Raw genomic sequence first — 13,071 nt, 5'->3', positions numbered from 1 at the left:
GTTAAGTGACTTGCCAAAGGTGTCAAGAAATCAGTGACTGAGCTAGGGACAGTTTCTTATAGTGAAGAATTCTCTCTCTCCCACTCCCCACCCACAAAGTTTCTGCACACACACTTGTTTGTACCTTCTGTCCTCCACCAGCCTGCCGGCTACTGATGTACTCTGGACCCAGCCTCTGACGCAAGGCATTCTGGATGGCCTGGTATTCATCCGCTGTATACTGGTACTTTAATAGAAGCATAGCAGGGTCAGACAGCTTTAGTTTCTTCGCTCTATTAGTTCCCCAGCACCTGTCTCATCCCATTTTCTTTATTCCAGTCTTCCAGGAGAAGATGAGTATTCAACTCACATGCTTCAGGATGTAAAGGATAGTCAAAGGGCTCAGGAAGGAAGTTACTTTGCTCCATGGGGTAGGTGTATTATGCTGGTGATATTGCTTGCTTTTGCAAAGAACTAGATTAGATGGATCAATGATCTTTGTTAAATTCTATACAACTTTTCTCCAGTTCTCCCAAGCAGCAAACATACCAATTACAAAGAGATATAACTCAGCCAAGCACACCAGTCTGAAGGAGTACCCTTGCTCCCATCCCTATGAAATCCTACAGCAGTTGTAACATGTGCAAAGTCCAGTCCAGGCTGCAGGGGAATGAAGCATAGAAGGAATCCCCATCAGCACCACTCATATTAGTCAGAAGATCAACTAGGTGTCACTACTTATTGCACTGGCAGAAATGTTAGCTATAATCTATACACACTCTGCAACAGATACAGATAGGCTTAAGTATGTGTTCATGAATGTGGTGTGAGTGTTCCTGTTCTGCACAGATATAGGTGTGTGCGGGGAGAACTGAGTTCAATTCCAACTCCTGTCTGAACAGTAGTGTAGATGTCTTTTTTTTACTCAACAGCACCACACTTTCCCCTAACTAAGGAATGGATCTGGCCTTCTCCAAAGGGAATCTTGCTTAATCCTCAATCTTGCTGCTCTATTCACCTGCAAAACCGAACTTAGAGTGGAATTTTAAGGGATCCTCAGAGCTGTGCCAACTCCCATCCTGCCAGGCAATATAATTCAAGCAAACAGCATGAAACTTAAACAAAAAAATTCTAATGCACGATCATGAGGTTTTAACATTTAGATTTCAATGTATTGTTCCATTTAACTTTTTTTTAGGAATAACTGTCCATTTCTTTTTCTGGCAGTTATACAGAAATATACATCAGGCAAAAGGGAAAGAGAGCATTGTGTACATATATACAAAGACATATTCATCAGCTAACTGAAGAAATAATGGCACGGATAGGAGAATTCACCATGCAAGGCCAAAGGCAAACTCTGTCTATTGGTTTCTTCCAATGGCGGAGTGAAAACAGCTACCTTCTCTCCACCAATAGAGGAGAATGCATGTTTTTATAAGAAAGCCTGGGGCATGTCATCCAGTATTAAGATAAACCAGTCTGTGACGGGGTGTACCTACCCTGCACTGGTTCAGAAAGGGTTAATCTCACACTGTGGGCTGAGGAAGCCACATCTCCATGCACCCGCTGGGCCTGCTTCAGTTGAACCAGAGTATAAAAGGGAGTAGCTCAATCTGGGCTGGCCACTGATGAGAGCAGATGTGTGTTGCAAGCTCCTAAAGGGAGACTGCTGGAGCTCCAGGACCCAAAAGCCAGTCGGACTGAGGCTCCAATGGACCCCCAGCTGACCATTGCTGCTACTGGAGGACAGATGGGGAGGCCACGAGACTATCAGCCTTGGAAGGAAGGGTAGGAAGTGATCCAGGGATTGGGACTGAGGTACTGGATGACCAAGACTGAACATGGAAGTACTGGTTCCCTAGGGTCCTGGGTTGAGACCAGTGGAGCTGGATGGGCCTGGGTCCCCCTACTCCAGCTGCCCTGCTGGTGTGAACTGCACTACTGACCGTAGCCATTGGACCATGCTGCTCTGAGCTACAGGCCTGCTAGATAGACTTGGGCCATTAGGCCAAACTGCCTGAACAATAGGACAGCCTTATGGACTCTGGCCACTGGGCCGCACTGTCCTGCACTGAAGGGTGGCTGCATTGACTCTGGCCACTGGGCGGTGCTGCCCTGGGGCTGGGGCAGCTGTGGTAACACAGGAGGCCAGCCTACTTGGGGTTTTGAAGTGGTTGCTGGAGAGTCAGCAGCAGCACGCGGCAGAACAAGAAGCAACACCAGACCAGCTGCTACAACAGATCACAGCAGCAGCTTCTAATGGTGCAACAGTAGGAGCAGCGGTACCAGATGGTGTAGGAACTGGCCACCCAACACCAAGCACACCAACGGGACCAGAGGCGAGGAATGTTTTGGCAGGACTGCCAGTTCAAGTGACTAAGATGGGGTCCAGTGATGACCCTGAGGCGGTCTCTGTGACATTCAAATGGGTCACCAGGCCCAGTGGTCACCAGTACAGTGGGCTACCCTCTCAGCACCGTACTTAACTGGCCCAACCCAGACCAGCTACCGGAACTTACACCTCCATGAGGCACTGGGATACAACAAAGTGAAGGCAGCCATCCAGGACCAGGCTGATGTCAGTCCTGAGATGTACCGCCAACGACTCTGCTGCAAATAGTACCTGCCAAAGGTCGGGCCACAGCCCAGCAACTCTGGGACTACTGCTGGTGATGGCTGGAATCAGATAAATGGATTAGAGTCCGAGTTGTGGAGATGGTAGCACTGGAGCAGTTTACCCAGATCCTACCTGCCGGGGGAAGGAATGGGTGCAACAGTCCTGCCCGGCAACCCTTGCTGAAGTTGTCTTCTTATTGGAAGACTTCATGACTGCTGAGGGTCAGAGCAGCAAGCCTGTAGACCAGGGAGACCAGGAAACTGAGGTCATCCAGCCAAGCGGGGACCACACAAGGCCAATGTAGGAGCCACCTCTGCCAACCCAGGCCACCGGCCACCACAACTCCTCCTGATACAAGGTGACTGACTGACCTTCCTGGGTCAGAAGGTACGAAACAACCACTGCCCGCTCCTTAAGAGGATGGAGGGAGCCATCCAAAAAGAACTGGAAAGTAAGCTGTCCCTAAGGGTGGTAGAGGAATTTCAGAGAGAGTGGCGGAATCCGATAGTACTGGTCCCAAAGCCTGTTGGGGCCATCAGATTTTGCATTGATTTCAGGAAAGTTAACGCTATCTCCTGGTTCTACACCTAACCAATATTTCATGTAGATGAGCTCCTCGAGCGGCTGGGTAGCGCTTAGTTCACCTCAAGATCACATCTAACTAAGGGGTATTGGCAGATACCCCTGACACTGGCCTCCTGTGAGAAGACTGCCTTCCCTACCCCATTTGGCTTATATCAATTTGTCATGATGCCGTTTGGGCTGCATGGAGCCGCAGCCACCTTTCACTGACCAATGAACCAAATATTATAGCCGCACAACCAAGATACGGAAGCAAGTTGGGCTCAGGCTCCAACGGATCCCCAGCCGACCACCGCTGCCGATAGAGGAGAGACAATGGAGGCCATAAGACTACCAGACTTGGAAGGAAGGGTAGGAAGCAATCCAGGGATCAGGACTAAGGTACTGGGTGACCAAGACTGACTGTGGAAGCACTGTTTCCTAGTCCTGGTTTGGGACCTGGTGGAGCAGGGTGGGCGTGGGTCCCCCTACCCTGGCTGCCCCACCAGTGGGGCAGCTGATGCCCAGAGGGGCGAACCACGCAGCAGAAGGCCTACCCTACTGACCTTAGCCATTGGGCCATATTGCTCTGAGCTACAGGCCTGCTAGAAAGACTTGGGCCATGAGGTCGAGCAGCCCTGAACAAAAGGTCAGCCTTGTGGATTCTGGCCATTGGGCCACACTATACTAGGGCCAGGGCAGCTGTAGCGACATGGGAGGCCAAGCCACTTGGACTGCTAAAATCTCTGCTTTGATCCCTCCCACAATCCACTGCCCCATAATGGGGTGTACCTACTCCACGACACAGTCCAATCCATCAGAGAAAGGAAAACATTCTTCCTGTCTTTTAAAAAATAATTCAAGGCCCTTTTCTCTGAGTAATTCAGATAAAAGCTATTCGTGTTGGAGAGACAGCTCTGCCACCAGCAGGGGAAAATGTAATGAGGATGAAGACTATCATGGTGAGGACGGCAGGTATGATTTTAACATACAACTAGCATCCTGCATTAAAAACAACTAAGTGTTTCCAGCTCTGTTCTAGATGGAGAGAGACTGACCTGTCCAAAGCACACAGCAGAGCTACCACTGCTGGAACCAATCTTGCTGGTATGACTTCCACTGTTTGTCCCCTGACTTTCAGACATTCCTAAAGACAAAGGAAAGAAAACAAATAAACAGTGAATCGTCATCATCATCACTGACAAAACAAAACCCCCAAAACATCTGAATAGAAAGCAACCGATACAATTGTCTCACTGAAGACTTAAGATTGTAGGCTAGAAGAGATTTAGTATGTAGTCCACCCCACTGTAAGCATGCAGCAGAATCCCCTCATACAGGATGCATTAGATATTATACCAATATTATACTTTGAATTCTAATGAACAACTGCAGTTCCAATGGAAATTCATTTTATGATTAATAATTCACTTTTTGCTTCCCAAGAGCAAATCTAACAGATCCCTGCAACATAACCACTTTTCTTAAACATAATCTACAGTGTTATAACTTTGTTAACTTCTGGTAGAGATGGGCCTTTGCTACTTTTTTCCCCATCCATAGCCTCAACCTGTTTTATCTCCCGCATTCATTGTTCCCCTCAGGGCTTTTTCTACGTGGAAGTTAGGGTGTGAATTTAAAACTCAATATTTATTCTGCACTAACTCTCCATGTGGACACTTCAATTCCCCACTAACAATTCCCCACTCCTTTGTCTGGTTTTTCTTAGGGCCTGTCTATACTACAAAATTAAGTCGACTTCATCTAATTCGACCGTGAGCCTCCGAATTAATTAAGTTGATTATGCGTTGCCAAACCATGGTCATTGTCTCAATGGCGTGTGTCCTCACTACCAGTGCATCGTGGGTAGCTATCCCAAAGTGCAACTTGCCGCAGTGTGCTTTGGGAAGTTTGTGCAATGCCTCATGGGACCAAAACATTGTCGCAGGAGAGAATGGGAACATTGTGTCAACATCCCATGATGCACTATGCTCCCTCCCTCATATCAATGGCAAACAACCCAGTGGTTTTCGTGCCTTAAAACCTCCACGCGTATGCCATAACCCCAGAAGCATGGAGTCTTCTCAGTTGTGTACTCTTGCTGTGAGCATCTCAAACACCTTGCGCCTTCTCCTGCAGTATTTCCAGAGCTGAAGTAGGGTCTGCCGCACATAAAGCGATGTCCTGCAAGCAGCCCTGCTGCAAGCCATTGAAAAAAAATAATTCACAGTTGCTGCTGGCACTCACAGAGCAAGCAGCTGCACTCTGAGAGCCATTTCTGGTCCCATGAAACAAGCACTGATTGGTGGGACTGCATCATTTTGCAGGTATGGGATGATGAGTAGAGGCTGCAGAACTTTCAAATGTGGAAGGCCACCTTCTAGGAACTTTGTTCAGAGCTTTCCCCTGCCCTGTAGTTCAGCAACACAAAAATGAGAGCTGCTCTGACACTGGTGAAGTGAGTGGCGATTGCTATTTGGACGCATGCAATGCCAGACAGTTACTGGTGAGTGAGGAATCAATTTGGAGTAGGTAAACCGTGGGAGCTACTGTGCTCCAAGTGTGCAGGGCCATTAATCAACTTCTGCTACGAAGGGTAGTGAGTCTGGGAAATGTGTAGGACATAGTGGATGGTTTTGCTGCGATAGGGTTCCCTAATTGCGATGGGGCAATAGATAGCACGCATATCCCCATCTTGGTACCAGACCACCTTGCCAAAGAGTACATAAACGGAAAGGGATACTTTTGAAAGGTGTTGCAGGTGCTGGTGGATCACAGAGGGTGTTTCACCGACATCAACGTAGGATGGTTGGGAAAGGTTCATGACGAACGCATCTTTAGGAACTTGGGTCTGTTAAAAAAGCTGCAATCCGGGACTTTCTTTCCAGACCACAAAATGAACATTGAAGACATTGAGATGCCTATAGTTATCTTGGGGAACCCAGCCTACCCCTTGCTCCCATGGCTCATGAAGCCATACACCGGCTGTCTGGACAGTAGTAAGGAATGGTTCAACTATAGGCTCAGCAAATGCAGAATGGTGGTTGAATGTGCCTTTGGTCGTTTAAAAGGGCACTGGAGAAGTTTACTAACAAGGCTGGACCTTAGTGAAGATAACTTCCCCATGGTTATAGCTGCCTGCTGTGTGCTCCTTAATATCTGTGGGGGGAAAAAAAGGGGGAGGAATTTTCTGCAGGGATGGGCACTTGAGACAGCTCACATGTGATAAATGGGAGGGGGGGGGCAGGTAGCTCCCTTTGATGGACACCCAGACAGCCAATTAGCTGTAAAATCCCTCTTGGTAGCTGTTCTCTACTTGCTTTTCCTGTAAAGGGTTTAAAAAGTCCAACAGGTAAAGAAAAAAAAAAACTGGACACCTGACCGAAAGAGCCAATGGGAAGGCTAGAATTTTTTGTCTGTTGTTCTCTGGGCTGCAGGGACATGGAGCAGCAATGCTATAAGCAGAAATGCTGTGTAAGGTTTGAACCAGGTATGAAAAAGTATCTTCTATACCTAGAAGAAATAATTTGGATAGGGAATGTTTAGTTAGATGCGATCAGGGTTATTTCTTATTTTGGTTTGTGGATCTCCTCTGTGCTAATCCCTGAGGCTTTTGTTTGCTTGTAACCTTTAAGGTGAACCCCCAAGAAAGCTAGTTTGGGTGCTTAATTTCTGGATTTGCTCTTTTAAAATCTAGCAGAATCCTAAGTTCCAAATGTATTTTCTTTCTGTTTTAATAAAATTTACCTTTTTTAAGAAGGATTTGGATTTTTGTGTCCTAAGAGGTTTGTGCATATGCTCTTTGATTAGCTGGTGGCCACAGCTAATTTCCTTTGTTTTCTTTCTCAGCTCTTCCCCAGAGGGGGATGAAAGGGTTGAGGGTACCCCACAGGGAGGAATTCCCAAGTGCTCCTTCCTAGGTTCAATGGGGTTTTTTTACATTTGGGTGGTGGCAGCGTTTACCAAGCCAAGGTCAGAGAGGAGCTGTAACCTTGGGAGTTTAATACAAGCCTGGAGTGGCAAGTTGTCATAAATATGAAGAAAAGGGTAGTACAAAAATCCCTCCTTGGCAGCTGTACTGAATCGCTTTACCTGTAAGGGGGTAAGCAGCTCAAATCACCTAGCTGGCACCTGACCAGAAGGACCAATGAGGAGGAACAGGCATGCCAAAGGATTAGCCTGCAAAGCCAAGGAGTCCAACAAGCAGCTTAGTTTTCTTTTCTAGCTTTGTAGCAACGAAATAGTTAGGCTAAGTAGGGCAGCCTATGCATGAGGTTGAGGTCAGGCACCAAAACCCTACAGAAACCAGTCTTCCCAAAGTGGCACGCCATGGAGAAGACAGACCCAGATCAAGCCTAGACATCCAGCTCCATGACAGAAATGCAGGGAAAAGGTGGGGGACTGGGAACTTCCCAGGAGGAAAGGGTTAGCCCTCCCATAACCGTGATCCAAGTGCCAGGATGGAGGGATGCCCTTAACCCAGACCGAGTTCTGACTGTGGAAGACAGGGATTTCTTCCTACAGATGAAGCACTCGGAGTTGGAAGCGGAGGAGAAGAGAGACAGGCAAAGTGCTTGGAGGTGGAAATGCAGGTGAAGCGCTTGGAAGCAGAAGAAGAGGAGAGAGGTGAAGTACTTGGAAGGGGAGCCTGAAGCGCTTAGAGCTGGAAAAGGCTAAGCTGGATCAATCAGGTAGCCCAGTGGTCCCCAACCTTTTTGTGGCCAGTAGCACATTCATGTTTTCAGAAGTGTGTGGCGGGCACCAACAATTTGTCAAGGCTTATTTTGTATTTGTACATTAAATAATACAAAAAACATCATATTTAATATTACATAATATATGAATCCATAAGACTAAAAAGGGTAATTTTACATGTAAAAGGTATTAATTAAATTATTTGGCAATTACTCTTTCACCTTACCATGTGAATTTGCTCTTTTTTAATCTACCTGTAAGAAAAATTAAGGAGGTTTTACAAAACAAATATCATAAACAGTTTTCATCTTATTTATTTTAAAAAAGTAAAACATTGTTGAACTGCTGGTCCAAATATATTTATTATTCTAACTTTAACACAGAATGAAGCCTGCAGCCCCGGAGTTCTCTGTCCCCGGCAGGCGCGGGGCCGCGGCTTCTCTCTGTCTTAAGCCGCAGCCCCTCGCCTGCCAGGGACCGAGAACACTGGCGCCCGCAGCCTGCAGCCCCGGAGTTCTCTGTCCCCGGCAGGGCGGGGCCGTGGCTTTTCTCCGGCTTTGAAGCCGGAGAGAAGCCGTGGCCCCACCCCTGCTGGGGACAGAGAAAACCGGCGCCCGCAGCCTGCAGCCCCGGAGAGAAGCCGCAGCCCCGTGCCTGCCGGGGACCAAGAACGCTGGTGCACGCAGCCTGCAGTCCCGGAGAGAAGCCATGGCCCCGCGCCTGCCAGGGACCGAGAACTCCGGCGCCCACAGCCCTGGAGTTCTCGGTCCCTGGCAGGCCCGGGGCCACGGCCTCTCTCCCCTGCTGGGCACTAGGCAGGCACACATAAATGCCCCGGCAGGCGCCACGGCACCCGCAGGCACCGCATTGGGGACCACTGAGGTAGCCCTAACAATCCTTCTCCAGGTACCGCTCCCCATTCCAAGAAATTTCCCATATACAAGGTAGGCAATGATACAGAGGCCTTCTTAGAAAATTTCTAAAGGGCCTGCCTTAGATACAATACCCCTATAGACCAGTATATGGTGGAGCTGAGGCCGCAGCTCAGTGGACCCTTAGCAGAGGTGGCAGCTGAAATGCCTAAAGAACACATGAACGAGTACAAACTTTTTAAACAAAAGGCCAGAATTAGAATGGTGCTCACACCCGAGCATGCCCGTCAGCGGTTCAGAGCCCTAAGGTGGACACCAGATGTGGCATTTTCCCGACACACCTACCACATTGTAAAAAATTGGGATGCCTGGGTATCAAGAGCAAGTGTTAAATCTCTGGAAGATCTGTCTCTCCTAATGCAAATGGAGCAGTTCTTAGAGGGTGTTCCTGAAGAAATAGAAAGGTGCACCCTAGATGGGAAGCCCAAAACTGTAACTGAGGTGGGGGAGATTGGAAACAAATGAGTGGAGGTGGCGGAGAAGAAAGCTAGTAGCAGTTGGAGCGGATACCAGAAGGTGTAACCCGAGACAACACCCCACCATCAGGGTCAGCCCAAAGCCCCAACTTGCAAGGAGGAACCCTCCACACAGCCGGGGAGGCCCCAGATGCCTCTCGTCCCACCACCCTACTCTCCAACCATTCACCTTGCCCAGCCCACAGTCAACTGCGTGATGCTTCAAATTTAACGAGCTAGGGCATGTGAAGGCCAACTGCCCCAAAAGCACCAACCAACTACAACTCATCACCCCGGAATCCCACCAAGAGCCTTCAGGCCCAGATGTTTCGCAAATACCCCCAGAGCGAAGGGAAACTGTGAGTGTGGGTGGGAGGAAGATTACTGGATGGAGAGACACTGGTGCACAGGTGTCAGCTATCCACCAATCACTGGTGGACCCCAAATTCATCGACCCAGAGGCCCAAGTGATGGTGCAACCCTTTAAGGTCAACTCTTTGAACTTGCCAACAGCCAAGTTGCCTGTCCAGTACAAGGGCTGGTCAGAGATATGGACTATTATCCCATTCCCATGCTGCTGGGAGAAGACTTAGTCAACCATGTGAGGCTAACAAAAAGGGTGGGGATGGTCACCTGCAGCCAGGCTAAACAGGCTTCCACACCTAACTCCATTCCTGAGCCTCCTACAGGAACCCAGCCAGTGGTGGTGGACCAGAGTCTATGGCAGCAGTTGTAGATCCAGTTCCTGGGACGCAACCCTAACCAGCCCAAGAATCAAAACTGGTGGAGCAGTTAACATTAAAGCCTGTGCTTGCAACCCCACCAGAGTCAGGGGAGCCAGCACCAAAGGGCACCACAGAGCCTGCACCTGCAGCTAAACCAGTGCAAGAGGCTCAACTGGAGCCTGAAATATCACCTAGTGTACTAGTGGAGAGCGGGTCACGGTCAATGGAAACAACCCACCGCCTGTATCGCTTCCAGTGGGACCAAGCCCAAGTCCACAACCCAGCGAGGAACTAATGTCTCCAGCATCAAGGAAGTAGTTCCAGGCAGAGCAGGAAGCAGATGAGAGACTCAAGGGAGCTTGGACAGCGGCATGGAGCAACCCACCGCCTCTCAGCTCTTCTAGTAGGTCCAGGTTTGTTATAGGAGGACTCTTATACATGGAGACCCTTTCTGGTGGGCATAAGGAGGACTGGCATCCTCAGAAACAGTTGGTAGTTCCAGTTAAGTATAGGGAAGATCTCTTGAGCTTAGCCCATGATCACCCTAGTGGCCATGCTGGGGTGAACAGGACCAAAGACTGTTTGGGGCGGTCATTCCACTGGGAGGGAATGGGCAAGGATGTTTCTACCTATGTCCGGTCTTGTGAGGTGTGCCAGAGGGTGGGAAAGCCCCAAGATCAGGTCAAGCCCCCTCTCCAGCTACTCCCCATCATTGAGGTTCCATTTCAGCATGTAGTTGTGTATATTCTGGGTCCTTTCCCTAGGAAGACACCCAGAAGAAAGCTGTACATATTGACTTTCATGGATTTTGCCACCCGATGGCCAGAAGCAGTAGCTCTAAGCAAAAGCATGAGCCAGGCATTGACAGATATTTTTGCCTGGGTAGGTTGGTCCTCCGACATTCTTACAGATTTGGGAACTAACTTCCTGGCAGAGACCATGAAACTTCTTTGGGAAGCTCATGGGGTAAACCACTTGGTTGCCACCCCTTACCACCATCAAACAAATGGTCTAGTGGAAAAGTTTAATGGGACTTTGGGGGCCATGATATGTAAATTCGTGAATGAGCACTCCAATGACTGGGACCTCATATTGCAGCAGTTGCTCTTTGCCTACAGGGCTGTACCGCATCCCAGTTTTGGATTTTCACCTTTTGAACTCATTTATGACCACAAAGTTAAGGGGCCATTATAGTTGGTGAAGCGGCAATGGGAGGGGGTTACATCTTCTCCAGGAACTAACATTTTGAACTTTGTAACCAACCTGCAAAACACCCTCAAAGACTCTCTAGCCCTTGCTTGGGAAAACCTATGGGATGTTCAGCAAAAGGCCTGGTATGATAAACATGCCAGAGAGCTTTCCTTCAGAGTAGGTGACCAAGTCATGGTCCTGAAAGTGCTCCATGCGAATAAGATGGAAGTGTCATGGGAGGGACTATTTATGGTCTGAGAATGCCTGGGAGCTATTAATTACTTCATAGTGTTCCCAGACCCTACCCTAAAATCTAAAGTATACCATGTTAATTCTCTAAAGCCATTTTATTCCAGAGAAATCAAGGTTCTCCAGTTTACAGCCCAGGAGAGAGAGGATGCTGAGTGGCCTGAAGGAGTATACTATGAAGGAAAAAGCAATGATGGCACGGAAGAGGTGAACCTTTCTATGGCCCTTGGGCGTAAGCAGCGACAGCAAATCCAGAAGCTGTGCACCAGCTTCACACCAATGTTTTCAGCCACCCCAGGATGGACAGAATGGGCATACCACTCCATTGACACAGGTGATGTTCACTGAATTAGATCCCAATCCTACTGGATGGCTCCGCAAGCCAAAACCGTAATAGAAAGGGAGATCAAGGACATGTTACAGATGGGTGTAATCTGCTCCTCTGAGAGTGCATGGGCCTCTCCAGTGGTTCTGGTTCCCAAACCAGATGGGGAAATCCACTTTTGTGTGGACTACCGTAAGCTAAATGCTCTAACTGGCCCAGAAAACTATCAAATGCCACACACAGATACGCTATTGGAGAAACTGGGATGTGCCCAGTTCATCTCCACCTTAGACTTAACTAAGGGGTACTGGCAAGTGCCGCTAGATGACCCAGCGAAGGAAAGGTCAGCCTTCATCACCCATGTAGGTCTCTGTATGAGTTTAATGTGCTCCCTTTCGGACTGCGAAATGCACCCGTCACCTTACAGAGACTGGTGGATAACCTTCTGGCTGGATTTGGGGAATATGCAGTCGCCTACCTTGACGATGTGGCTATATTCTCAGATTCATGGGCAAAACACCTGGAAAATCTCCAAGCTGTCTTCCAGCGCATAAGGGAGGCAGAATTAACTGTAAGGCCAAAGAGTGTCAAATAGGCCTAAACAGGGTAACGTACCTTGGACACCAGGTTGGTCAAGGTACTATCAACCCCCTACAGGCTAAGGTAAATGCTATCCAAAATTGGCCTATCCCTAAGTCAAAGAAGCAGGTCCAATCCTTCTTGGGCTTGGCCGGGTATTACTGATTTGTACCACACTACAGCCAAACTGCTGCCCCACTGACTGACCTGACCAGAAAACCACAGCCAAATGCAGTTCCAGTGGACTGAACAGTATCAGAAAGCCTTTAACCAGCTTAAGGTGGCCCTTACGTCTGACCCTGTACTGAGGACCCTGGACTTCAACCAACCATTCATCGTAACCATAGATGCGTCCGAACATGGTGTAGGAGCAGTTTTAATGCAGAAATGACCAGATCAACAATTCCATCCTACCGTGTTTCTCAGCAAAAAACTTTCTGAGAGTGAAAGCCACTGGTCAGTCTCAGAAAAAGAATGTTACGCCATTGTGTATGCTCTGGAGAAGCTACGCCCATATATTTGGGGACAGCGGTTCCACTTGCAGACTGAGCATGCTGCACTGAAGTGGTTTCACACAAAGAGACTAACAAACTTCTTTGGTGGAGTTTACCTCTTCAAGACTTTGATTTTGAGATACAACACATTTCAGGAGCCTCTAACAAAGTGAGTGATGCGCTCTCCCGGGAAGGTTTCCCAGAATCAGACGAATAAAAATGTCCCTGCATTCTAAGTCATTGTAGTTCATGAAATGTAGAAAGTA

At 48.4% G+C, this 13,071-nt stretch overlaps 1 protein-coding gene across 4 annotated transcripts in view; it reads right to left on the bottom strand.

Moving 5' to 3' along the window:
- The window catches only part of RAD52 (RAD52 homolog, DNA repair protein), a 32,261-nt gene that overhangs the window by 14,664 nt on the left and 4,526 nt on the right, over positions 1 to 13,071 (bottom strand). For 3 of the 4 annotated variants that reach the window (XM_039546822.1, XM_039546846.1, XM_039546840.1), the window contains exons 2-3: positions 4,219 to 4,307; positions 125 to 226 (exon numbers count right to left, since the gene is read on the bottom strand). In XM_039546822.1, the coding sequence (XP_039402756.1) occupies positions 125 to 226; positions 4,219 to 4,305 (189 nt within the window). In that variant the 5' untranslated portion in view covers positions 4,306 to 4,307. Of the gene's footprint in view, positions 1 to 124; positions 227 to 4,218; positions 4,308 to 8,081; positions 8,110 to 13,071 lie in introns of all 4 variants that reach the window. The other variant, XM_039546832.1, reaches the window with a different exon arrangement.

This window comes from Mauremys reevesii, linkage group 1, assembly GCF_016161935.1.
Source record: "Mauremys reevesii isolate NIE-2019 linkage group 1, ASM1616193v1, whole genome shotgun sequence".
Lineage (NCBI taxonomy): Eukaryota > Metazoa > Chordata > Testudines > Geoemydidae > Mauremys > Mauremys reevesii.
This window is presented reverse-complemented; position numbering and strand designations above follow the sequence as displayed.